This window comes from Peromyscus eremicus, chromosome 23, assembly GCF_949786415.1.
Source record: "Peromyscus eremicus chromosome 23, PerEre_H2_v1, whole genome shotgun sequence".
Taxonomy (NCBI): Eukaryota; Metazoa; Chordata; class Mammalia; order Rodentia; family Cricetidae; genus Peromyscus; species Peromyscus eremicus.
In genome coordinates this window covers 12,547,843-12,574,226 of record NC_081438.1, presented here as the reverse complement: position 1 = coordinate 12,574,226, position 26,384 = coordinate 12,547,843, and the positions used below count along the sequence as shown (strand labels likewise).

General features: G+C 42.1%; 1 protein-coding gene across 2 annotated transcripts in view; it reads left to right on the top strand.

The window, feature by feature from the left end:
* The window catches only part of Atp2a2 (ATPase sarcoplasmic/endoplasmic reticulum Ca2+ transporting 2), a 49,615-nt gene that overhangs the window by 7,546 nt on the left and 15,685 nt on the right, over window positions 1–26,384 (top strand). For both annotated transcript variants that reach the window (XM_059249695.1, XM_059249694.1), the window contains exons 4-7: window positions 3,854–3,958; window positions 4,191–4,329; window positions 23,277–23,357; window positions 25,394–25,479. In XM_059249695.1, the coding sequence (XP_059105678.1) occupies window positions 3,854–3,958; window positions 4,191–4,329; window positions 23,277–23,357; window positions 25,394–25,479 (411 nt within the window). The remainder of the gene's footprint in view (window positions 1–3,853; window positions 3,959–4,190; window positions 4,330–23,276; window positions 23,358–25,393; window positions 25,480–26,384) is intronic.

The following is a 26,384-nucleotide window of genomic DNA, read 5'->3' as shown; positions in this document are numbered from 1 at the left end:
GTCTGATCCCCTGAAGCTGGAGTTACAGGCAATTGTACGCTGCAATATGGCTGCTGGGAACTGAACTCTAGCCCTAGAAGAGCAGCAGTCGGCTCTTAGTCACTGAGCTGTCTCTTTAATCTCAGACTTTTTTTTTTTTTTAAGTACTCAAGAAACTGCTGTGGAGTTCCCCCTCACCCCTTGTACTGGGGAATGAGCCCAGAGGCTGGCTGGCATATGCTAAGCAAGAGCTGTAGCCATTGAACTATCTTCCCAGGCCTAAGTGGTGGGTGGTCCTTAGATTTTAAATAGGTGGGTGCCATTCTTCCACCTTAATAGATTAGGCCATTAGTTTCTCATCCAACAGTAATTAATATATCTGTAGAACTTTCAGGGGTGGGTAGCCTGTGTTTTCTATTCAACAGGTCACATGTAAGGCAAGTTCAGAATTTTTCCATTTGATAAATATTAGTCCTGAGAACAGTGTGCATCTCTTGACTAGTAGAGGCTTGTTTTTACTCTGGTAGTTCTGACACTGCTCACCCCTTCTTCCTTCGCTCCATCTGTTAAGGGATGTTGCTTAAGTTGTCCCCAGGCTCGCCTGCCAAGAAGGAAATTCATACCCACTTGAACAAGGTGTGAGGCTTATCTTAGAGTTGCTAATGCCTCACTGACCTTTTGGAAAGGTCTTTGGTCACTTGTGAAGTGGAGCAATTTTTCTTCTTTAAGAGCTAATTAAATTTCTTATTTCTGATATGTTCTCCTTGGCCAATGTTTGGAAGGCTGTATCAGCAGCTGTGATCCTGCATCTATCAAAATTTAACTTCCTAGAGAAGTTTTCATTCTGGCCAAGATCCTGGCCTTAGTACTGGGAATGCCCTGTTGAAAGCTTGCTGTGCTATTTATCAAATTCATTCTGGTTTCTCCTGCCCTGCTTGTCAGTGGTAATTGGCAAGTGTCAGGGCCTGGGTACTTTCTGTTTGGTTTTTCTTTGATCTGATTCTTTGCTAATTCAATGTTATTCCTCTTTTAGAGTTTCATATCACCTTAATTACCTTGTGGTCATTGGCTATTTGTGTTAAAAAAAATTCATTGAGTACAAATACTATGTGGGTTCATTATTTTTGGTTTTTTTCAAGACAGGGTTTCTCTGTGAAACAGTCCTGGCTGTCCTGGAACTCACTCTGTAGACCAGGCTGGCCTCAAACTCAGAGATCCACCTGCCTCTGCCTCCCGAGTGCTGGGATTAAAGGCATGTGAACCCTGGCAGGGTTCATTATTTTTAACTTAATTTTACTTATAACACAGGGTTTTATGTGTGTGCATGTATGTATGTATACACACACACACACACACACACACACACACACACACACACGTATATATGTGTATGTTTGTTTTGAGACAGGGTTTCTATTATGTAGCTCTACCATGTAGACCATGTTAACTCAGAGATCCACCTGCCTCTGCTTCCCAAGAGGGAGAATTAAATGGTGTGGGTGTGTGTGTGTGTGTGTGTTTGTGTGTGTGTGTGTGTGTGTACACAGAGGTCAGATAACAACTTTATGGAGTTGGTTCTCTCCCTGAGCTTTTATGTGGATTCCAGGGATTGAATTCAGGTTGTCAGGCTCGTAGGGTAAGTGTCTTTCCCTGATAAGCCATCTTGCTAGCTCCCAGGTAATGTTTCAAAGAAAAGGTCTTCATTGTGAAATGTGTTCACTTTAAGCAACATCAACCACCACCACCACCTCCCGCTCCACACACATATAAAGCAAAAAGCCCACATCCCAGACTGATTGAGGTTGGCAGGTTTCTGATAAAATTGCCACTGACATTTGTCAGGACCTGGCCCTGGATAATGGGAGGGAGCTTGTGTACATATGTGACATGGACCTTGTATGGAGGTCAGAGGACAACTTTCAGGAGTCAGCTGTCAGGTCCTTCCACTGTGAGTTCCAGAACTGAACTCAGATCATGAGGGTTGTACAGCAAGTGCTTTTACCCACTTGTCCATTTCATTTGCCCTCCTGGTTAACATTTAACCACTTAGATCACTGGTTCTCAACCTGTGGGTCGCAACCCCCTTGAAGGGTGAATGACCCTTTCATGGGGATTGCCTAGGACCATCGAAAAACACAGATATTTAATTACAACTTCATAACAGTAGCAGAATTACAGTTATGAACACAGCAGGAGAACTGTATTAAAGGGTCGTAGTGTTAGGAAGGTGAGAATCACTGCCATCCTTGCTCTTTTTTATTAACTCACTGTGTTATCTTTTTGTCGCCTTCATAGTATCTTGGCTGTTAATTTGTAGTTGGTGGATGAGGGCAGGGATCTTGCCATGTTGTCAAAGTCTGTTAATTACCTTCATCGTGTCTTGGCTATTAACTTGTTGGTTGGAGTCAGGGCAAGGATCTTTGCATGTGCCTCAAACTGACGGTCTTCCTGCCTTGTTTTCCTAGCACAGATTAGATCAGGTTTTTGGTTTTGGTTGTTTTTTTTTTTTTTTCCTTTTTTCCCATCTTTATTTATTTATTTATTTATTTTCTGGATTTGAGGGTTGAACCCAGGGCCTTGCGCTTGCTAGGCAAGCGCTCTATCACTGAGTTAAATCCCCAACCCCAGTTTTGTTTTTTTTTTGTAATTACATTTTGTTGTAATGTGTATATGTGAGGTGTGTGCATATTTGTGTATCCATGCACATGCCTTTTGAGAGTAGTTTCTTTCCTTTTACTGTGATTGAATTTAGATTATCGGGCTTGGCAGCAGACATTTTTTACAGTATATGCCATCTCTCTGGCCCAATTTATTTCATTTATTTGGAGGGGAATTCTTGTGATTTCTGAAGTGCTGTATCGTAAGTATTGTGTGGTGAATAGACTTCAAAATACATTCCCAACTCAGAACAACTTTGTAATTCTGAGGTGACCTTCACTACCTCTGAGAAGTTAGGGAGATTAAGTTGCTCTACATTGAATTTGAGTAAGTGGTCATTTTTTTTACCTCCAAATGTTTTCTTGTTTGTGTTTTGTTTTGTTTTGTTTTCCAGTTTTTTAGACTGTAAATTCAGGCTATGTATGTCTATGACTTGATGTGAATTTTTAAGGAATTATTATTTGGTGTGTATGGTGGTTTGCCTGCATGTATATCTGGGTATCACATGTGTTCAGGGCCGTGGACACCAGAAAAGTGCATTAATCCCAACTGCTACTGGAGTTACAGATGATTATAAGCCAGTATGTGGGTGTTGGGGATGGAACCTGGTTCTCTGGACTACCAACCAGTGTCTTAAACCTGAGTCATCTTTCCAGGCCCTGATGGTGAACATTGACTAAATCAGTGTGACTATTCATGTTTACCTGTTCACTTTTACTATAATAAAATCTCGAATTTTAAGGTTTTTTTTCTTTTGAAATACATACATTTGAATTGAATGAGATTCCTTCTTTTCACCAAAAAGACCCACTTTATTTGTGCTCTTTAATGGCATTAAAAAATAAATTAGCTCAAGCCTGGTGGTGGTGGTGTTCGCCTTTAGTCCCAGCACTCGGGGCAGGGAGAGGCAGGGGCAGGCAGATCTCTGTGAGATCAAAGCCAGCCTGGAATACAAATTGAGTTCCAGGACAGCCAGAGCTGTTGTACAGAGAAACCCTGTTTTGGAAAAAACAAACAAAAAAGTTGGTAATCTTAACTCAGTTAAGAACAGGACATAAGCCAGTTGTTTCTGTAACTACATTTTGTATATCTCTAAAGATGTAAGAAAAGGGTTTTTTCTATAACAATTCCTATAATGTGAGCCCCTTTTTATTATAAAATGTAGCTGTGTCTAGAAGCACATTAACAAGTCTAACATCTGCTGTTTTTCTTTTAGGTTTTGGCTTGGTTTGAAGAAGGTGAAGAAACAATTACAGCCTTTGTAGAACCTTTTGTAATTCTGCTTATATTAGTAGCCAATGCAATTGTGGGGGTGTGGCAGGTAAGCAAACAATCCTGCAGCCCTGTTATGTGTTACATTTTAGTAGTTTTTGTGTGATTTTAAAAAGTAGTCTGGTGATTTTTTTGTTGTTGTTTTGTTTTGTTTTGTTTTTATAAAGACAGGGTCTTTACATAGCTGTAGCTGTCTGGAACTAAAGTTTTGAATTTCTAACCTAGAGAGATTTAAGGAGGCAGGCAGGCTGGTTTATCAGACTTGGTTTTTCTTCATACAGGAGCGAAATGCTGAAAATGCAATAGAAGCCCTTAAGGAATATGAGCCAGAAATGGGCAAAGTGTATCGCCAGGACAGAAAGAGTGTGCAGCGCATCAAAGCTAAAGACATCGTCCCTGGGGATATTGTGGAGATAGCTGGTGAGTTGTTTATTAATGTGTTTCTCTTCCTAGACTTTATTTCTAAGGTAGGGCCTTTTCTCTAGGTTCAGATTATATTTAGCTTTTTGTGTTTCTCGTTTTTGGTTTGTTTTTTAAGTTTTGTGGAGATGGGTGATTTACCTGCATATGTTTGTGTACTTGTATATGTTCTTGGTGCCTACAGAGTCCAGCAGAGGGCATGGGATTTCTTACTGGACAAATGGCTGTAAGCCGACATAGGAATGCTGGGAATTGAACTCAGGGCCTTCTGAAGAGCAGCCCTGGGTTTTGTTTTGTTTCATAATTATATTTAAAACTAATTATTTATTAGTTATTACACCATTTCAGTGCATGTTTGAAATGCTTTAGCACCTCCCTTCATATTCTCAATAAGATATGTTTTGAGATTTGTTTGAGTCTAGTCTCAAATTCCCGGATTGAAGTGATCCTCCTGCCTCAGCCTCCTGAAAGGGTTTTGTGTTTTGGACCAGATGTTTGTGGTATTGTAGTTATCAGTGATAGAACACTACTGCTGGATGTGGAACTCAAGGAGCTGTAGTGACCAGTTGTTTACAGCTGCTAAGTAGCTGCCTGTTTTTTTAAGTGGGTTCTCAACTCTGGTCTTCATGCCAGTGTGGTACATACTTCAGTGACTGAGCTCTCTCCAGCTCCCCTTTCCCTGTTTGATTCTGAATTGTTTTATTTGTGTGTGTGTCTGTTTGTTTTGGACTTTTTTTTATGTAGCCCTGGCTTGCCTGCAGTGTGCTCTGTAGACCAGGCCGGCCTCAACTCACTATTCTCCTGCCTCTGCCTCCCAAGAACTGGGATAAAAGGAGTGCACCTTTTGGGTGCTGGAGTAAAGGCATGCAATACCATGCCTGGCACCTATTTTAGTTTTTTAAACAAGGTTTTATGTAACACATGTTGGCATTTAACTCACTATATAGTCTAGACTCCTCAATTCCTGATCCTCCTGCCTTCACATCTTAGGTCCTAGGATTAGTGGTATGTGTCACTAGCCTGGTTTTGGAACAAATGTTAAATCTTGTACTACTTGTAACTGTCAAACTGTGTTGTTTGTTTCGTTTTTTTGGTTGTTTCATTGGTAGAGTGAATGGAGAAGAGTTACTGCAGAGGATTATTCAGATTGTGGCTTATTACATCTTTTTGAGCCTAGATTAATTAGATTTGTTTGCTTTTATAGTGACTTGTATTTAATTCTTCTACATTGATTTAGGGAAGATGGGTTTTATCAATATTGTCTTATTAATTAAAATAATTTTTTGTTTGCTTTGTTTTCTTTTTTTCCTAAGATAGTTTGTAACAACCCTAGCTGTCCTGGAACTCACTTTGTAGACCAGGCTCGTCTCAGACTCACAAAGATCTACCTGCCTCTGCCTCCCAAGAACTGGGATTAAAGGAGTACACCACCATGCCTAGCTTAATTAAAACAATTTTTAAAACTTCATCTTTTATCTGTGCTCTACGGGTCTTATGCCAGAAAGAAATCTGGCTTTGCCTAGATACACTTCTATTGGTGGTTTTGTTACTGTTCTAGAACATTTTTTGGTTGTGAGCCTAGCCTTTAACGGCTGAGCCAGCTCTCCATCTCCACTGTTATAGACTAAAGGGATAGTTTGGATAAGTACACCAGTAAATTGATTACTTGGGACTGCAAGCTTATGTGTATAAATGCTTGTAAGAGCACTGTTGACCATGGATAGTTGAGTGGGTAGAAGCCCTTACCATACAGTGCTGGTGGTACCCTTACTTTGATCCCTTTATCCCAGATTGGAAGGCAGGAACCAGCTCCTGGAAGTTGTCCTCTGACCAGCACACACTTGGCAAGGCATATTTTGTGTGTGTGTGTGTGTGTGTGTGTGTGTGTGTGTGTGTGTGTGTGTGTGTTGTGCACAAACATTTTGGTTCTTGGGCTTTTTTTTGGTTTGCTTTTATTTGGTCTTTTTTTGAGACAGGGTTTCTCTGTGTAACAGTCCGGCTGTCCTTGAACTCACAGAGATCCACCTGCCTCTGCCTCCCAACTACTGGGATCAAAGGTGTACACCACAACTACCGAGCTTTATTTTGTTTTTTGAGACAGGGTTTCACTGTAGACTAGGCTGACCTTGACCTCAGAGATCTACCTGTTGCTTCCAAGGTGCTGGGATTAAAGACATTCGCGACTTCTGCCTGGCTAAAATTTTTTTCTCAACTGTGTAATCCTAGCCCTCCTGGAACTCCCTCTGTAGACCAGGCTGGCCTTACAGAGATCCACCTGCCTCTGCCTCCCAGTACTAGGATTAAAGGCGTGCGCTATCACCACCCAGCCTAAATATTTTTTAATGTTTAAAACTAGCAAGTTAAGTACTCAAAAAACTTGAGTTGAATATTCAAAAAAGATGGCTAAATTTATTAATTTTAGTTGAATAAATATAGTCAGTAGTCAATATCTACATTTAAGTCTATGTCCATTTGACCTGTTTCTGAATTCTTCATGGGCAGTGCTAACCCCCTGCTAGTGGGCCAGTTCTGCAAGTGCACTATGGAAAACTTAGGCAGTGCTCTGACCTTGTGCTAATGCTTAGTTTTTAATCATTCTGAGAGGTACAGAACACAGGTAATGATTAGGTTTTACATAGATATTTTGTTTAAAGTACTCTGTAATGCTGACCAAAACATGAAATCACAAGTGTGGGGTAGATGCAGCTAATAAATACCCTTAACAGACTGTGAAAGGGTGTGAATGTGTTCAGGAATAGGTACTTAGGAAGAGTGGATAGGTTAATAGCCACCAACCACTCTAAATATATCCTGTTTACTTCCTCTACATGAGGAAAGTGAATTACTGTAGTTTCTAGACAGTATATACATGATAAACCTATACATGGTATGTATATAAGTCACATTTCAATTTGTTGATGGCTCATCACCACCTTTTAGCATCTTACTGATACATAGTTCACATGCCATACAATCTTCTCTTCCAAATCACAGTTTTAATTATGTGACCATTATTAAATTCAGATTTTCATCTGCTAAGAGAAACCCATCTCCCTTAGCAATTGTTCCTCGTCTTCTCACTATACCCTAACAAGAACTTACTTGGATTTTTATGAATTTTCTTATTCTAGACATTGCACACCATATATGATACTTTTTTTTTTTTTTGGTTTTTCGAGACAGGGATTCTCTGTGTAGCTTTGCGCCTTTCCTGGAACTCACTCTGTAGCCCAGGCTGGCCTCGAACTCACAGAGATTCGCCTGGCTCTGCCTCCCGAGTGCCATATATGATACTTTGATATGCAGACATACACGTGCACGTAAAAATAAATTTTTTGTTTGTTTGTTTGTTTTTCGGGGGGTGTTTCAAGACAGGGTTTCTCTGTGTAGTTTTGGTGCCTGTCCTGGATCTCACTCTGTAGACAAGGTTGTCTTTGAACTCACAGAGATCTGCCTGCCTCTGCCTCCCGAGTGCTGGGATTAAAGGTATGTGCCACCACCACCCGGCCAAAAATAAATCTTTTAAAAAGAAAATAAAGGTTTAGTTATTAGCTAATGACCATTGTTAGGAGAGATTGTGTGAACATTACAGATGCTTAACCATCACGAACACTAGAGTCATGTAAAGTTGCTTGGCAAAAAGAAAGAGATAACAACTCATCATATTTTCATCTTCTAAGTCCACAGCAGTTTTCCATTATTTTTCATTCCAGGAGAATATTTCTGGATGGAGGAAAACAAAAAGTGGTAAAGTTGTGCATACTCTTACAGTAAGGGAATCCAGTGGCTTTAAGTTTTCTGTGTTATCTGTTAATCTTACAGATGTGAATTAAACTATAATAGGGAAAAGGTCTCTACTTGGAGAATTTGGCAGTAGCTTTGGTGTATGTCCTGGGGGCTTATTTATCCAAGGGCACTGTTTTCATTCCTGTTCTAAATAGATGTTGTGTATCCTGGTAACAGGATTGATGATAGCACAGGACATAAATATGCTCCTGTCCTGTAGTAGTCTCTGGAATGAGCCCTATTTTAAGGTTATGCAGGTGATAACAAAGACACGATTCTAAGATAAAATTGCTTTAAACCTTCCGTAAGAAATAGATTTTGAGCCGGGCGGTGGTGGCGCACGCCTTTAATCCCAGCACTCGGGAGGCAGAGCCAGGCGGATCTCTGTGAGTTTGAGGCCAGCCTGGTCTCCAAAGCGAGTTCCAGGAAAGGCGCAAAGCTACACAGAGAAACCCTGTCTCGAAAAACCAAAAAAAAAAACAAATAGATTTTATATTTCCTAAAATGAAGACTAACTGTTGAGCAGTAGAGACGGCATCTTGCGGATTTATTCAGTAATAAGGTATAATTCTTAAACCTGATGACTACTTAAAGGAAGGGAAGTTTATAGTAATGAGATTTAGTAATATAAAGTTAGCCTTGTTAGCCTGGTGTAGGGTGGCACACACCTTTAGTCCCTGCATTCGGGAGGCGGAGGCAGGAGGAGCTCTGACTTCAAGGCCAGCCTGGTCTACTTAGCACGCACGTCCCCGTCCCCCCCCCCCCCCCCCCCCCCCCCCCCCCCCCCCCCGACCTTGCCAGGCAGTGGAGTACAAGGCAAGATTTTGGAATAGATGGCTCAATTCATTTAAGAAAACCAGCATTATCTTTCTCTGCCTGATACTGGACAGAGAAAATTCACCTCTACAGAATTAGGCCATTAAAGTGAACTTAATTTCTTTGAGATAGTTTTCTGTAGCCTAGGCTAGTCATGGTCTTGCTATCCAAGGCAGACTTTGAACTTCTTACTCTCCTGCTTCCACCTCCCAGGTGCTGAAATACAGGTATGCACTGCCAACCCATCTCCACCCATCTCCGAGTGGATTCTGAGGAACTGTATGAATCTGAAATATTGGAGAGTTGTGGCCATGAGGCTTGGTGTTTTATTTTTAAAAAACTATCAAAGTTGAGTGGCCTGACTTTGTATCTTGAATAAACACCTAATGCTATACCTGATAAGCTCACCAGCCATGAGAGCACAGACCAAGGCAGTATATGGAATTTTTGGCTTTGGTTTTTGTTTTGGAATAGGTACTTACTGTGTAGCCCAGGCTGGGCTTGAACTAAAGATCTTCTGCCTGCTCCATCCTTCTGCAAGCTAGAATTACATGTGTGTGACTCTGCCAAGTTGGCAGGCATTTTTCTTCTGGCATAAAACCAGACAGTATTTTGGGCAGTTCGTCACTCACAGCAAAATCTTTCATTTCTTTTTAAAGCAATCATTTAAAAAGTGTAAAAATAACATGGAGGCTTAGCTATGTAATTTAGGCATTTAGAAGTTTTACCACTAGTTTTTTTTTGGGGGGGGGGATTTATTAATTTTTGTTGTTTGTCTGTTTTTCCAGACAAGGTCTCTCTCTACATAGCCCTGGCTTTCCTGGAACTCTGTTTAGAGCAGGATGGCCTGTGAACTCAACAGAAATCCTCCTACTTCTACCTCCCAAAAGCTGGGATTAAAGGCGTGCACCACCATGTCCCCACTGTTTTTTATTTTGTTATAGGTGTTTTGTCTGCATATAGGTGCCTGCAGAAGCCAGAAGAGGCCATTAGATTTCTTGAGACTGGAAGGAATAACAGATGGTTGTGAACCTCCACATGGGTACTAGGTATTGAACCTGGGTCCCCAGGAAGAACAATGTTCTTACCCTCTAAGCCATCTCTCCGGCCCTGTTTTTAAGTACAAAAACAAAAGCTGTTGGATTGATTTTGTTTAGAGCAAAACCTAACTTTGGGCCATTTGATTATGATTTGTGTGTGTGTGTGTGTGTGTGTGTGTGTGTGTGCGCGTGCGTGCGTGCGTGCGTGCGCGCGCGCTTGCGCATGCACGTATATCTGCATATCAAAGTATCATATATGGTGTGCAATGTCTAGAATAAGAAAATTCATAAAAATCCAAGTAAGTTCTTGTTAGGGTATAGTGAGAAGACAAGGAACAATTGCTAATGGAGACGGGTTTCTCTTAGCAGATGAATCTGAATTTAATAATGGTCACATAACTAAAACTGTAATTTGGAAGAGAAGATTGTATGGCATGTGAACTATGTATCAGTAAGATGCCAAAATTTGAAATGGAGCTGGGTAGTTTCTGTATTTTAAAAAGTTCCTAGAAGCTTGTCCTAGGATGCTATTTATTTATTTATTATGTACACAGAAGAGGGCACCAGATCTCATTACAGATGGTTGTGAGCCACCATGTGGGTGCTGGGAATTGAACTCAGGACCTCTGGAAGAGCAGTCGGTGCTCTTAACCTTTGAGCCATCTCTCCAGCCCGTATTGGCTACTCTTGGAGAGGACCTAGGTTCACTTCTCAGCAGCCACATGATGGCTCAGAGAAGTCTGTAAGTCCAGTTCCGGGATCCGATATCCCGTTGTCCTCTGCAGACAACAGGCACACGTGAGGTTCCCGTACATATATATATATATACATGTAGGCAAAAACACCCATACACATAGATAAATGTAATCTCTTTTAAAAGAGCAAAATGCTTCTTAAAAATGAGTGTAGATACATTAAGCAGTGTTTTGAAATGAACACCCGTTAGCACCATGAGGATAGCTCCTAAGACACTGAGAGTGAGGACTGTGGGAGGTCTCCCCCACCTTCAGACCACGACAGACCAGTTGATCTTGAAGCTTGACCTGATTACATGGGGCTGGCATTTCCTGGTTTCCTGTAATCACTCCTCCCACTGCATGACTCAGTGGTAGTCAGCGTCAGTCCTCCCAGCCCTGCCACTGAGATGAAGATTTTTGAGAAAAAAAAGAACCACTGGAAGGCGGTCACTTTTCTTTGATACTGTGACTTTTGAAAATACAGTGCTCAGCTTTGCTTGTAGTGGGACATTAGGAAATTGGAATTTGGGAAAATGGCAGGGATATAAGGGAGAGTAAAACGATAATCCCTGCTTCCATGATTTTGCCCTCCATAAGTTAAGACATTTATAGATGTTTTTTTACTCTGTAACACTGTAGTAGAAAAACTGAAAACACCATCATAGATGGCACAGATGGAGACTGGCTCAGTCTCTGTATGGCTGTGAAGTGCCATGACCTGAAGAGCACCTCATTTATAAACAGGGAATGAAGATAATAGCTGCTTCTTTGTGAAGAGTTATGAAGGATGACCTATATAGCCCTTGCAACAGTACCTGGTGTAAAAACTGCCTTCTTGGTCAGGAAAGATGGCTCAGCAGATAAGACCTTGCTGCCAACCCTGACAACCTGATTTCAGCCCCCAGGACCACACGTTGTCTTCTGATGGCCATTCTACCTCTTCCATGGGGTATGTGTGCAGCTTCTCCCCTGGGAGAATGTCATTTTTAAAAAATTTCCTGTGGTCCTGATAGTGCACACCCTTAATTTCAGCAGGCAGATCTCTGAGTTGAGACCAACCTGGTCTACATAGCAAGTTTCAGTCTGACCAGGGCTACTTGTGAGACCCTGTCTCAAAAAGAAAAACAGTCCCAATGTTCTCCAAATGTTGATGGCTATATGCAGCCAGTAGAGCAGTGACAGATCTGTAGAAGCTAATATAAAGATCTGGGTTTTGTTTTAGTGAATTTAAGTGTGTTGTACATAAAATTCTAGAAAGAAAATACTGTCAACTAAGTGTCTTGTTAAATGGTGGAGAGGGATTAGGGTTTCACCTTTAAAAGCATGTTTTACTTTATTTTTTTAAAAAAAGTCTCGCTAGAGAGGAGGCTTGTTGAGTAAGAGGACCAGGTTTGGTTCCCAGCACACACATGGCTGACAGCTGTCTCAGTTCAAGTTCCAGGGATCTGTTGTCTGGGCACCAGGCATGCACATAATACATGTATGTACATGTAAGCAAAACACTTATAATCAAAAAAGTAAATTTTTAATGTCTAATGCTAATAGCCCTGATACTGTGCCTGCTAATTAATCTTTAATGGTTCGTGTACTTAGTGTGTGATTCATGGATTACCTTGGCCGTCTCTTGAAATTGAAAAACATTCCTGCATGGGATTGGCTGAACTATTTTTAGTCAGATATATTATAAAATATCTTTAAAAAACTTGTATTTTTATTTTTAGTGTTAGTTGTAATGAACAAGTATCATTATCCAGTCTCATTTTCTTTTTTCTTTTTTTTTTTTTTTAAGATTTATTTATATACTATGTTTAACAGCATGTATGACTGCAGGCTAGAAGAGGGCACCAGATCTCAGTACAGATGGTTGTGAGCCACCATGTGGTTGCTGGGATTTGAACTCAGGACCTCTGGAAGAGAAGTCAGTGCTCTTAACCTCTGAGCCATCTCTCCAGCCCCTATCCAGTCTCATTTAACACAGCCAAGTTTTTTGGTTTTTTGAGACAGGGTTTCTCTGTGTATTTCCTGGAACTCACTCTGTAGCCCAGGCTGGCCTCGAACTCATATAGATCCCGATCCGCCTGTCTCTGCCTCCTGAGTACTGGGATTAAAGGCATGTGCCACCACCGCCTGGCAACACAGCCAAGTCTTAGATCTCATTATATCTTGATGTTTAGTTCCTTTCGTTGCTCATAGGTTTGATAATTAGCTAATGTGCTGAGCTCCTCCACTTCCTTTTTCAGTACTGGGGATTCAACCTAGGGCTCTGTGAATGGGAGAGCTGCATTTCCAGCCTTCTCTCTCTATTCTGAGACAGCAGCTCCCTCACTTGCCTCAGCTCCCTGAATGGGGTTATTACCAGTCTGTACCACCAGGCTGGGCTTTGGTGTGAGTGTTTTATTTATTCATCAATAAATACTTCGTTTAGCTTCTGCTAGGTGCCAGGTGTGGTTAGGCAGCAGAACTTAATGTCTAGTCTAATAAGCTATTGAATACTTTATAAAGACATTATTTCATACTTGTGTTTTTAAAGAAACTCCCCCAAAGCCATAGTGGGAACAAATGTATAGTGCTATATTACTTTGTAACGTTTCTTCCCTGCTCACCCTGAGATCTGGAGCAGTTCATTAAAGCAAGTAGGGCTTTCAAGTAAAGAATTCCATTCATGCTGCATAACCACAAACAAAACTTAAGAAATATAAATTAATTGTATTATGACTTGCTTTAAGAGACATTTAAACTCATAAACAAGAATAATGTAAGACAGTTTCTGATCTTTTCTTTCTCTTTGAAAAGACTTGAAGTTAATTTTTTTTAAATGTACATCAACTTGATTAACAAAGGCTAGGTGCTAGAGAGAGCCCTTTGGTGAAGATTCCTCCTGCCAAGCCTGGTGGCCTAGTTGGATCCCTAGGGCATGGTAGAAGGGGAGAACTGACTTCTGTGAGTTGTCATCTGACCTCCACTCAAGGACTGTGGCACAACGGCACGGCACTAAATAATAAAAATGTAATTAAAGGAAAAAGACTCTTTTGGGGGAGGGGTGGAGCTTCTCTGTGTGGCCCTAGCTGTGGCTTTCCTGTAACTCACTTTGTAGACTAGGCTGGCCTCAAACTCAGATCCACTTGCTTCTGCCTCCTGAGTGTTCCACTGTGCCTGGGGAAAATAAAAATACTTTCCATTTTCCCAAATACATGCCTATTTAAAAAAACTTCTACAGTATGTTAGTATTTTTATTTTACTTAAGTAGAGAAAGATGTTTTCAGTATCAGTACTCATTGTAAGATAAAGAAAACTTGCATTCAGTTGTAAAATATGGCAACTTTTAAAATGTATTCTTGGTAGCCTAACCTTTAAATTGTATTGTTCAGAGTGAAACTCAGTATTGTGATGGAAAGGAAGGAGCAGTGTCAGGTGTTAAGCAAATGGAAGGTGGCTTATAACAGATACTTTCATTCTTCCTGCCTCAACCCAAAGAAACAAACAAAAAAAACCGTGGAGGAAAAATTGCAGAGCACTCCCTTGGCAAGACTCAGAACTTTCCACTCTACTTGCCCTGGGGCTCTGACCAGCCCGTCAGGGAAACATGACTGGATGTGAGCAGCAGCGCTGCCCTGCCTGCCGCCCTGCCTGCCGCCCAGGCACAGCCCTGTCTGACACTGGGACGCCTGTGCTGTGAAGGAAATTGTCATTATTCCTTGGGAAAATATCAGACAGGTCTTTACCTTCATGGATTTTTTAAACTCCTTAATACATCTGCTTCCTAATGTGCCCATCAAGTAGACTCTTAGTTAAAAGAAGTGAAGTGGTCATAGCAAGTTCAAGGAAGTGTTTGATTAATTGAGCTTCCTGAAGCAAAACTCTTTTACTTCCTGGCCTTAGTCCCTGTCTGTAAAACAGGGTCATGGGTTAACTAAGATGATGCAAAGTTCTCCTGCTAAGAGAATGCTGGAACATGCTGGGCTATAAAAAACGAACTTGGGTATGCTTGCTTCATGTCTTTCCACAAAGAGATAATCTTGTAATAGGAGCAGAGTAGTCACACAACGGGAAGGTAGCCACTTCCTAAGTGCTAAGCAGTTGGACTTTCACTCTGGAGCTAGTATTTCTGGTATGCCAGAAACGTAATAGAAGCTGTCCTGAATAAGCCCTCTGCAGAATCTGTGAACCTGTGGTTATGAGCAAGTGTTTTCCTAGCATTAGGAAATGTACTTATTAACATTGTGTGTGTGTGTGTGTGTGTGTGTGTGTGTGTGTTCGCCCACAAAGGTTAGGAACAAGTTATAGGAGGAGGAGTTGTCTCCTGCAGTGTGGGTCCTGAGATTGGACTTGGGTGTCAGGCTTTAGCGAGTGAGTTTAACTGCTGAGTCGTCTTGCTAGCCCTCCTTGTATTAAATTTTTATACTTGATCTTAGCCAAAGGCTGAGAAGTGATGTAAGAAGTAGGTCACCAGAGGAAAAAGAAAGAATCGACTCAGCCTCAAAACTGGAGTAGACTTTATTGGTCTGAGAGGTTGGTGCCCCAAACCCTGCTAGTAAGTATCCTAGAGTGCCAGAGTAGGGTCTTAGAATCAGGTTTTGTAGTTGTTGTTGTTTCCCACGAGACAGGGTTTCTCTTCATTGCCCTGGCTTGGCTGGCCTTGAACTCACTCTGTAGACCAGGCTGGCCTTGAACTCACAGAGATCCAAATATTTGGGAGGGAGAGGCAGGTGGATATCAGTGAGTTGGAGGCCAAGCCTGGTCTACAGAGTGAGTTCCAGGACCACATAGACTATGTCTCATGAGAGAGTGTGACTCACCTCGAAGCTTTTAAGGGGAGTCAGTTTAAAAAAAAAAAAAAAAAAAATCAGTTCATGTCAGTATCTAATTAACATTCAAAAGAGACAGAAACCTATTGGATCTTTTTTGGTTTTTCGAGACAGGGTTTCTCTGTGTAGCTTTGCGCCTTTCCTGGAACTCACTTGGTAGCCCAGGCTGGTCTCGAACTCAGAGAGATCCGCCTGGCTCTGCCTCCCGAGTGCTGGGATTAAAAGGCATGCACCACCACTGCCCGGCCTATTGGATCCTTTTTATAGCATTGTCCAGCAATGTCCCAAAGACATCATTCAGGTATTGGGAATAATTTTTCCAAACCTGTGAGTTGGAGGAGGGTACCTGGTAGCTTCCTGTAGTTAGGGAATGTGGGTGGTTAGGGTGTATAAAGAAAGACATTGGCATTTCAGAGGATAGGATTGTTTTTGATTTTTTTCAGTTGTAGGTAGTCAGCTGCAGTGTTGAACTGAGCCAAAGTCATCTCCTATGTATATATAGGCAACTTAAAATGCCTTTAATCCCAGCACTTGGGAGGCAGAGGCAGGCGGATCTCTTGAGTTCGAGCCCAGCCTGGGCTACAGAGTGAGTTCCGGGACAGCAAGGACTAAACAGAGAAAACCTGTCTTGAAAAACAAAAACAAAAAATCAGGAAGATAATCCTTAGTGAGAAAAGTTATAGAAATAACATCTCATGGTTAAGTATAATGTCTGAGGACTAGTCGTTAAACATACTGACCGTTTCATTCCTGGGGCTGTTTAAGACCATAGATGTGGCCAAAATTAGTCTTTTTGGGTTTTTTTGTTTTGTTTTGTTTTGTTTTTGTTTTTGTTTTTTCACTGTCAAGGCCAGTTGAAGATCTGATGGTCCTCGGAATTCTTTGGGCATGAGGAACTAACTTCTGGCTGCTCCTTCAGTCTTTCTTTACCAGCTAGTCCATCTCTGAGCATAAGTCAGAACAGCCTTGCTTGGCAGCTGTCTCACCAGGAGGGGTGGAGGACCTGTTTCCGTTGGTTGTTGACCTCTCTTTATAGCCAGGACATGGATTAGAATTCACCGCATGAGGTCTCCCTGAACACAAGAAACAGGAGACTCCCGTGTGCTTACAGAACATTTTAAGGGATGCTCCACAGTAGCCTTGGGACCTAGCTGACTTTGGAGAGCAAGGGTGAAAATATTCTTTTCACCTGTCTGACCCCATTGGTGTAGGCCTCCAAGGACGATTATTGAACACCCAGAACGTCTGTTACACCAGTCTGCTAAAACCAGACACTAAATTTTTATTAGACATATATTTTAGACAGTTCTTGTAAGTATTGATCTTTAACCTTAGAAACTTTGATACCATATATACATCATCATAACTTCTCAGAGCTTCGTAACTCACATAAGCTTTCTAGTCTTTTCCATTCTGGAAAAGCTATGTAGGTTGGTTTTTTTTTTTTGTTTTGTTTTTTGTTTTTTGTTTTGTTTCTTTATTAAAATAGTCTTTTAACATTTTTCACCATCCGTTTTTGGAAATTTTTCTTGGGGGAGAGGGGTGACTAAGTGATATCTATCCCTTCCTTACAAGATTCCAGCAACAAGCCAAAGTTCCATTTCGTCTGAGTTCACCCTGGTGAGTTTATTAGGCTTACTTACAGAGAATTGATAAGGGATACCTAAGAGGAGTGTGGGTGACCTAAAGCATGTATGTATCAGGGCTTTGCCGTCCCCAGTCTAGTACCCTAGATCCTCCATAAGATCTTGAGGTCTCATGTAATTAAGGTCTAATTATAAAACCAGCTGGGATGGCTCTGTCCATCTCCTCTTTCTGTAAAGGAGTATAACATTTAACCTGTCCCACTGTGATCCTGAACAGGAAGATGGCAGTTGTTTAACGTAGAGCAGAAACGTTGTGTTCTAAGAAATAGACCCTAGTTTGCTGGAGGACATGTAAAGGTGAGAAGCACTTGCTGTCAGTACAACTTTTTTTTTTTTAAGCTATATAATGGATTAGGATTTCATTGTTTGGCAGTGATGTAGCTAAAGTAACCCTAGCCCCTGAAGAGGGTAGTAGTAGGTCCCCAGTGCATCCCAAATAGTAGCTGACGGAGTGATACCTAATGAGAAAGTACCCCAGGCCTGAGAGATGTTCTGAAAGTTCCCTGCAGGTTGAGGGGCTGGGGAGGATACACAGTGCTCCCGGGGAAACAAAGGGGATAAGTTGCCAGGTGGTGGCTGAGCACAGCTTTGATCCCTGCACTCAGGAGCAGAGGCAGACGATCTACAGCAGAGTTTGAGGCCAGCCTGGTCTACAAAACGAGTCACCAGATATCCAGGGCTGTTACCCAGAGAGAAGCTGTGTCAAAAAAAAAAAAAAAAAGAAAGCAAGTTTCCCTGGGTTAGGGTTTGATTGATCGTGTGTGTGTGTGTGTGTGTGTGTGTGTGTGTGTGTGTGTGTGTGTGTGCGCTGTTTCTATATATATTTTTTAAATTTGGGTATGAAGCAAGTGCTGTAAGCAATGTTACTGTGTGTTTAAAAAAACAAAAACAAAACATCAGTAACCACATGAACCAGAACTGTCCTCTCTTTCTGAGCAGGATTGGAGAAAAGAGTCCCAGATTTCAATTGGACCTTTTGTGTAAAAGAAAAAATCAGTGATCCAGCTGTTCAGCCCTGAGACAGAGGGCAAGCTTTGAGGGTGGTAGACGAGAAAGAGGGCAGTGTAGGTAGGTGGCGTAAGTGGGGCAGGGAGGAAGAAGTGTGTGGAAAGAGATTGGGTGGGAGAAAGTTTGATAGGGAGGGGACCAGGTGTCATTGAAGGTATTCAGTCTTTCAGCATCCACAGTTCAGTGAATATCAGTGCATGTTAAAACAGCAGAGTGATGCCGGGCGGCGGTGGCGCACGCCTTTAATCCCAGCACTCGGGAGGCAGAAGCAGGTGGATCTCTGTGAGTTCGAGGCCAGCCTGGGCTACCAAGTGAGTTCCAGGAAAGGCGCAAAGCTACGCAGAGAAACCCTGTCTCGAAAAACCAAAAAAAAAACCCAGCAGAGTGACAACCTTCATACATCAACTATACCTTTAGGGGAAGAGTAGTTAACTGTATATTGCCAGCATTACATTTTTCGTTTCGCATGTATATGTGGGTATTAGTTTTACCTTACTCTGTGTTACTGACTGTGTTACTCACAAATTTTAATTTATGCATTTATTGCTGGGTGTGGAGGCATAGGCCTTTTTTGTTTGTTTGTTTGTTTGTTTGTTTGTTTGTTTGTTTGTTTGTTTTTTGAGGCAGGGTTTCTCTGTGCAGTTTTGGTGCCTGTCCTGGATCTTGCTCTGCAAACCAGGCTGGCCTCGAACTCACAGAGATCCACCTGGCTCTGCCTCCCGAGTGCTGGGATTAAAATCGTGCGCCACCGCCGCCAGGTGAGGCAGTGGCCTTTAATCCCAGTATTCCAGAAAAAACAAGAGTCTGAACCCTGTACTGAGACTTCATTTCAAAAAGGCAAGGATTTGTAAATAGCTCAGCAGTGAGCAGTAGATGGCACTTTTAGCAGATGCATGGCCTTGGGTTCAGTCTTAGCACCAAGAGTTGGGGTAGAGATGGCTAAGATAGTCGGTTAAGAGCACTGCCTGCTTTAGCAGGGACAAGAGTTGGGTTCCTAGTGCTTATGTTGGGCAGCTTCTAAGCAGCTGCAACTCCAGCTCCAAGAGCTCTCATGTATGTCTCTTCCCTGGCTTCCATAAGCACACATGTATAGGAGCCTAGACACACATGCCCCACTTCTTTCTCTCCCCACCCCCGCCTTTCTGTGTGTTGGCGGGAGCGGGTGGGGTTGAGGAGACAGCCTTGGCTGTCCTGGAATTCACTGTGAGGAACAGGTTGACCTCAAACTCACAGATCTACCTGCCTCTACCTCCTGAGTACTAGGGTTAAAGGTGTGTACCATTGTATTTGGCCCTTTCTGTTTTATTATGATGTGTGTATAGTGTATGTGCATGTGGTGGCTCAGTGTGCTGCAGAGGAAGGGGGTGGTTCTCTCTTTCCACCATGAGATCCAGGGATTAACTCAGGTTCTCAGGCTTGCTCTGTGGGAGCTTTACCAGACAAAACAATTTTTCCTTGTTAATTATAGGTGTTTTGCCCGCTCATTTGTCTACTCACCATATTTCCAAAGACACAGGAAGAGGGAATGGGATCCCTTGGAATTGGAATTAAAGGCAGTTGTGAACCACCCATGTGGATGTTGAGAATTGAACCCAGGCTCTCTGCAAGAGCAGCCAGTGTTTTTAACCTGAGCTCTCTTTCCTGCTTCTCTAGATGGAAATGGTAAACACAATTCTGTGCACTCATCAGTTAGAGTGCAGAAGTATGGCATCAGTTGCAGATTGCAAGCACCTCTGTGCCACATTGGACAGAAGTCTTGTCTGAAACTCCCACAGGGTCATTATATAAGTAATCTCAGACATCAAAGGAGCATTTGAAATTTTCCATTGAGAGTTAATAATACTTCCCTTTGACCTTGTGCTCATTTCACAATGTCGAAAGGCACAGGGAATCAGACTAGTTTATGACATGCAGAAATGAGTGCTGGTAACCCACTAGGCACTTTGGCTGAGCAATAGGATTGTCACAAGTTCAATGCTAACTAAAACCTGTCTTAGAAGTCAGGACCATACATTCCAGGACAGGCCACATGCCCACATGCATTTTGTTTTGTGTTAACCAACACAAATAACTAGTACTTTTGTGGGGGGTTTTAATTTCATTTTGTTTGTTTGTTTTTTTTTTAATCTCATTTATCTTTTGCTTGATTTGTTCAATTTGGTTTGGTTTTGTATTTTGTGGGGGAGTTGTTTATTGGTATTAAAGGCATGCACCAACACACCTGTTCCTAACCTTTTTTATTTTATTTTTTTATTTTTTATTTTTTGGAGCTGAGGATCGAACCCAGGGCCTTGCGCTTGCTAGGCAAGCGCTCTACCACTGAGCTAAATCCCCAACCCCCCTAATCTTTTTTGTTTGTTTGTTTTTTTGGGGGTCTATTATTTTTTATTTATTAATGTATACAGTGTTCTTCCTGCATGTATGCCTGCAGGCCAGAAGAGGCACCAGATCTCATTACAGATAGTTGTGAGCTACCATGTGGTTCCTCGGAATTGAACTCAGGACCTCTGGAAGAGCAGTCAGTGCTCTTAACCTCTGAGCTATCTCTCCCAGCACGTTTGTTTTTCAAAACAGGGTTTCTCTGTAACAGCCCTGCTGTCTTGGAACTTGCTCTGTAAACCAGGCTGGCCTTAAACTCACAAAGATCTGCCAGCCTCTGCCTTCTGAGTCCTGGGATTAAAGTTGTGTGCCACTATCGCCCAACAAGAATCTGTTTTTGTAGTGGGGAATGTGTGTGTGTTTGGTTTTGTTGTTTTAATGTCTTAATCATTTGGATGTACTCCCTTGCGTATACAGTGAACAGTTAAAGTGGAAGGTTCATTTTATTCAGTTGGAATATTGCCGTTGGTTGCATAAGCATTTCCATCAGGAATTCTACCTTCACGTATGTGTCCCTGCAGTCAAATGCAAGGATGATCTTTGTCCCTGAAGATTTCTGACCTACTAGTTCTTTCTGTGTCGCTCTGTTTTCTTAGGCATAGACTTGTGCACTAAAGCAGAGGTTTTCAACCTGTCTGCAAACAAGCCCTCCACAGGGGTCATATATCAGATATCCTATCCTGCTTATCAGATATTTACATTACAATTCATAACAGCAAAATTACAGCTATGAAGTAGGAATGAATTTTTTGACTGGGGTTGACTACAACATGAGGAACTGTATTAAAGGGTCATAGCATTAGGAAGGTTGAGAACCATTGTACTAGAGTTTAAAAAAAAGTTAGCGGGCTTAGAGGTGGTGGTGGTGCACACTTTTATTCCCAGCATTTGGGAGGCAGAGTCAGGTGGACTTCTGAGTTCTGGGACAGCCAGAGCTACTCAGAGAAACCCTGTCTCAAAAACAACCAAAACTAGAGAGAGACAGAGACAGAGAGAGCTATATTCTTCTTGGGTAGAGCTCTGAAGAGTAGAGAATTGAACTAAATTGAAGGATTAACAAGTACAGGGGTTACTTCTTGGATAGGATGGTTAGTTTGCCATTTTATTTCCCAAACTACTTTGGTTGCCTTTTGGAACATCGTGGGAAGTTTCACACCTTGAGACTGGAGGGAGTTCCCGGCGCGGCTAAGCAAGCTGTCTGCTGAGCGCACCCGGTTCCCATACTCTTTAAGGTCTAGTTCTCATGCAGATGTCCGGTTTTTGGACAGTATTTGAAGACTTCATTGTCCAGGTACTGTTCTCAGGAAGTACATGGAACTTTTCTTTTGTCTGTTACTAGGCATATTATTATATCATTTTGCTTTTCAGCCTAGAGCCCTTTAGGGCTATTAAAGGAACCCTTTACCTAGGAAAGAATACTGTTGACTGAAAGATCTTTAGGATATCCAAGAGATTGATTTATTTATTTGCTAGTTTAAAAGGTACCAAAGGTTATAAGGTGAAATGTCTCTCCACTGACACCTGGAGACCCGTTGTTGCTCATATGTTAAACCTTGTACCACTGTCAGCTCTGTGTGTGTGATATCTTGTGACTTCCCATGTAACATACAGGGATCTTTGTAAATTCCACTGTAGTGTGAGTATAAAATTGTCACAGCTTACTTGCATTGTTCACACAAAAGTCTATAAAGTAAGGATTTGTGCGGTCAGAGCAGTGTATGCTGTAGATAACAAAAGTCCTGTCCACGGTGACACTCCCTTGTGTCTTATTTTATAACGGCTGGATGCACAAGTGAACTATATAGTAAATAAGCTAGTCCTACATACAGAGAATCTTGGATGACATATGCATCCTTTTCTTTCCTTCCATTGTGGGGACCCTAGGGATCAAACTCAGTTTTGGCTTCAAGTGCCTTTACCCCCTGAACCATTATCTCAGTTACCGGGGAGGGGGGGGCTGGGGCAAGTTTGTAGAGTTGATTCTTTCATCTTTTCATAGGTTCTGAGACTGAACTTAGGTGTCTAGCCTTGCATGGCAAGCTTTAATGACCTAGACAGCGCCCCCCCCCCCCCCCACTAAAACTGGCAAATGTTTAGATCTTGTAATACAAGAATCTTACTTCCATAAATCTTTGTTGACTGGTTCTATATTATTTCTTGCCGCTTTAAAGTTAAAATACCATTTCTACTGTTTTGTGTTGTGAAGTAATTGATCATCTTTTTAGAACCATTTGTTTCTTGTTAATACTGTTGCTTTCCTGATGGAGTGAAACTGGCCTTAGCCCCGATGGCTGTTGTAGTCAGTGTATTGCTAAGTGTTGAAAGTAAAAGTTTGGAAGCCTGTGTGCATACATGATTAAACATCTTTTAGAATCATATGTATTTAGGTTTTCCTAACATCATTACCTTCGTGTCTATTTGAAATCTATTTAGTGTGTGTTTGGCCTCAGATTTGTTTATAGCTGAGGATGACCTTGAAGTCTTGCGCTTCTGTTGGGATTACCTCTGTACCATAGGTGACCCAGCAGTGCTAGGGACCTCGCCCCATCTACATAGGGTTGTTGTGCACTGACGGTGTTACTCTGTTCACTCTGCTGAGAAACGGGTATTCGTTAGCCTTGTGTGCAAGGTATTTGTTTTTAAAATCAGCTTGATTTGGAAACAGTTTCATCTTTACATAGCTGCAAACACTGCTCACATTCGCTGCCTTTTTTTTTTTTAACCCGTTAGTTGGTGACAAAGTTCCTGCTGATATAAGATTAACTTCCATCAAGTCGACAACGCTAAGAGTTGACCAGTCAATTCTCACAGGTAAGTAGGACAGAGTGGAAAATCATTCAAGCCTCAAGCTTCTGTCTCCAGCTATATGTAGTCAGTGTCCAGTGCCCCTTTATTGCGTCCTACCTGAACCCTCTCTGAGACATAATTTCTTAGAGTAGTTTTGAAATTAGTTTTGGGCTGGAGCAATGGCTTAACAGTTAAGAGCACTTGCTCTTCTTACAGAGTACCCAGGTTCACTCTCCTGCACCCCACAATTCCAGGGGATCCGACACCGGGCTTCTATCTCCAGGCACTAGACACGCAATGGCTTACAGACATAAAATGAGATCAGACTGCATTCCATTTTTAATTTTGATTATGAAATACTTATAGGAAGAAAATGGTTGTATAATCCTTTGTTAGCATAAGTGATAATCTTCAGGTTAAAGTATTGTCTCCCTATCTTTGGAATAAATAAATATGCAGTTATCAAAAGTTAGCTGGAAAGAGTGACATGCTACCTGGAGTTTTTACTCATGGATTTGGCATTGTTTGGAACATTCCCTCAGTGTGTGTGATGCAAACATGATCCAGGGAGGGATGATGGTCTGGAAGCAAGGTTGTCAGGTTAAAAACAGTGCTGGCTAGTGCCATTGGCTCACTTGGGTAAAGAAAGGTACTTGCTCAAGCCTGACAGACAGCTGCATTCGATTCCCAGGACACACGTACACACGTGCACACAATTAAATAGCAAGTGAGTGATTATAAATGTTAAACACTGTCAGGATTTATTTGGGTGTCAGGTTTTTTTGTTTTTTTGTTTTTCAAGACAGGGTTTCTCTGTAGCTTTGCGCCTGTCCTGGATCTCGCTTTGTAAACCAGGCTGGCCTCGAACTCACAGAGATCCGCCTGGCTTTGCCTCCCGAGTGCTGGGATTAAAGGTGTGTGCCACCACCGCCCGGCGTTGGGTGTCAGTTTTAAAAGTGACTGATCATAATATGGTAGGTCTGAGTCTCCTGGGCTTTAACACTTGCTTTTTATGTAAACTACTTAACTGGTTAACTCCCTTTAGCAGCAGCATCTTCGAGTGTTTAAGCCACAAAATGTTAGGGAAATGACTGGGTTATGTACCTGAAATCCTCAGGGTATATCTAGAATAGATGAGGGAACTGAAAAAGTCTCGAAGGTCTCCCTCGACCCCCTTTTTTCCTCTTAGCTTTTTGAAACAGGCTCTGCTGGAGCCCAGGCTTCCCTCAGACTCAGTGTAGAGTTGAGAATAGTCATGAACTAACTGCTCATTCTATTGTCTGTACTTCCCAACTGCTGGGCTCACAAGCGTGTGCCGCCACACCCAGTTTTGTATGCTGCTAGAGACTGAACCCAGATAGTTGCGTGCTAAGCAAGCTCTCTATCAACCGAGGTGCATTCCCGGCCCAATTGAATGTCCGTTTAGTGCAGTTGTAGGTCAAAGGAGAAACCATACCTTTGTCAGCCAATTATTTGACTATTCCAGGAAATGAAGATATTTGGGATGTTATTTCAAAATTTGTCTGTTTTGGTTTTTCAAAACAGGGTTTCTCTGAGTAGCCAAGGCTATCCTGGAACTTGTAGACCAGGCTGGCTTGGAATTCACAGAGATCTGCCTGCCTCTGCCTTCCAAGTGCTGGGATTACAGGTGTACACCACCAGCTCCTGGCCAGTCTTTAAAATTACACTGGTTTGTAATCCTGACATTCTTTACTCTGATATTAATTTCCACTGCTAAATTTTCCTAGTTTGCCTGCTTTGAATAAACTGAGCCCTTTGCTCCTGTCCCCATATTGGGCATGAGTATGCACTTTGGTTTGGTTTGAGAATTAGTCTCTGTGTTGCTCATCCCTCAAACTAGATATGTAGCACATGGTGTCCTTGAAATTGGAAATCTTCCCCCTGCCTCAACATCCTGTGTGTTGGGATTATAGGTGTGTGCCACCACAACTGCCCACAATGGCAGTGGTATCAGTAGAGATGGGTTGGTGTGGGTGAGGGTTACTAAGATTGGGTATGCCTCAAACCAAACTAACCATCCTGTCTCATAACCTGCTTAGGTGAATCTGTTTCCGTCATCAAGCACACTGACCCTGTCCCTGACCCACGAGCTGTCAATCAAGATAAAAAGAACATGCTCTTTTCTGTAAGTTTTATCAGGTGTTGGGGATGGGATTGCTGGGAGTTGAACCCAGGGCTAGGCTCTAGCTTGTCTAAACTTTTACCAAGCTTTGCCTTTATCTAAGAACATTCTTTTCTGTGGAGATAGTCCTTGTCTCAGAGGGTTTCTCTTGCTGTGAAAAGACATGAACAATCTAACTCTTATAGAAGAACATTTAATTGGGGCTGGCTTACAGTTCAGAAGTTTAGTCCATTATCATCATGGAGGGAAGCATGCAGGCAGACATGGTGCTGGAGAAGTAGCAGAGAAAGAGTTCTACATCTGGATCCACAGGAAGCAGGAAGAGATAGTGGGCTACTAGGCCTGGCTTGAGTTTCTAAAACCTCAAGGCCACACTTCCAATAATTGCCACTCCCTGGGTCCATGGGGGCCATTTTCATTCAGACAACCACAGTCCCAGAGTTGTGAAAATTCAGACTTTTTACTGGTCACCTTCAGTGGTCAGACTTCAGAAAATCGGTTATTCCAAAAGATAATTATTCTTTACTGTGTGTCTCAGCTGTCAAAAAACTTAACATGGCTGGGGTGAAACGGAGACGGACGCTTAGTGTGCTAAAGGCCCTGCCTGCTTCAGTCTCTATTTAGCAATAAAGCAAATAAAACTGCAAACCAGCCGGGTGGTGGTGGTGCAGGTGGTGGCGCATGCCTTTAATCCCAGCACCTGGGAGGCAGAGCCAGGCGGATCTCTGTGAGTTCAAGGTCAGCCTGGTCTACAGAGTGAGATCCAGGACAGGTAGACAGGTACCAAAACTACACGGAGAAACCCTGTCTCGAAAGAAAAAAAAGGAAACAGACAACACACACAGGCAGATGTCATCTAGAGATTAAAAGGAACCACTGTACATTCTGTAAGGTCCCCCACCCTGACA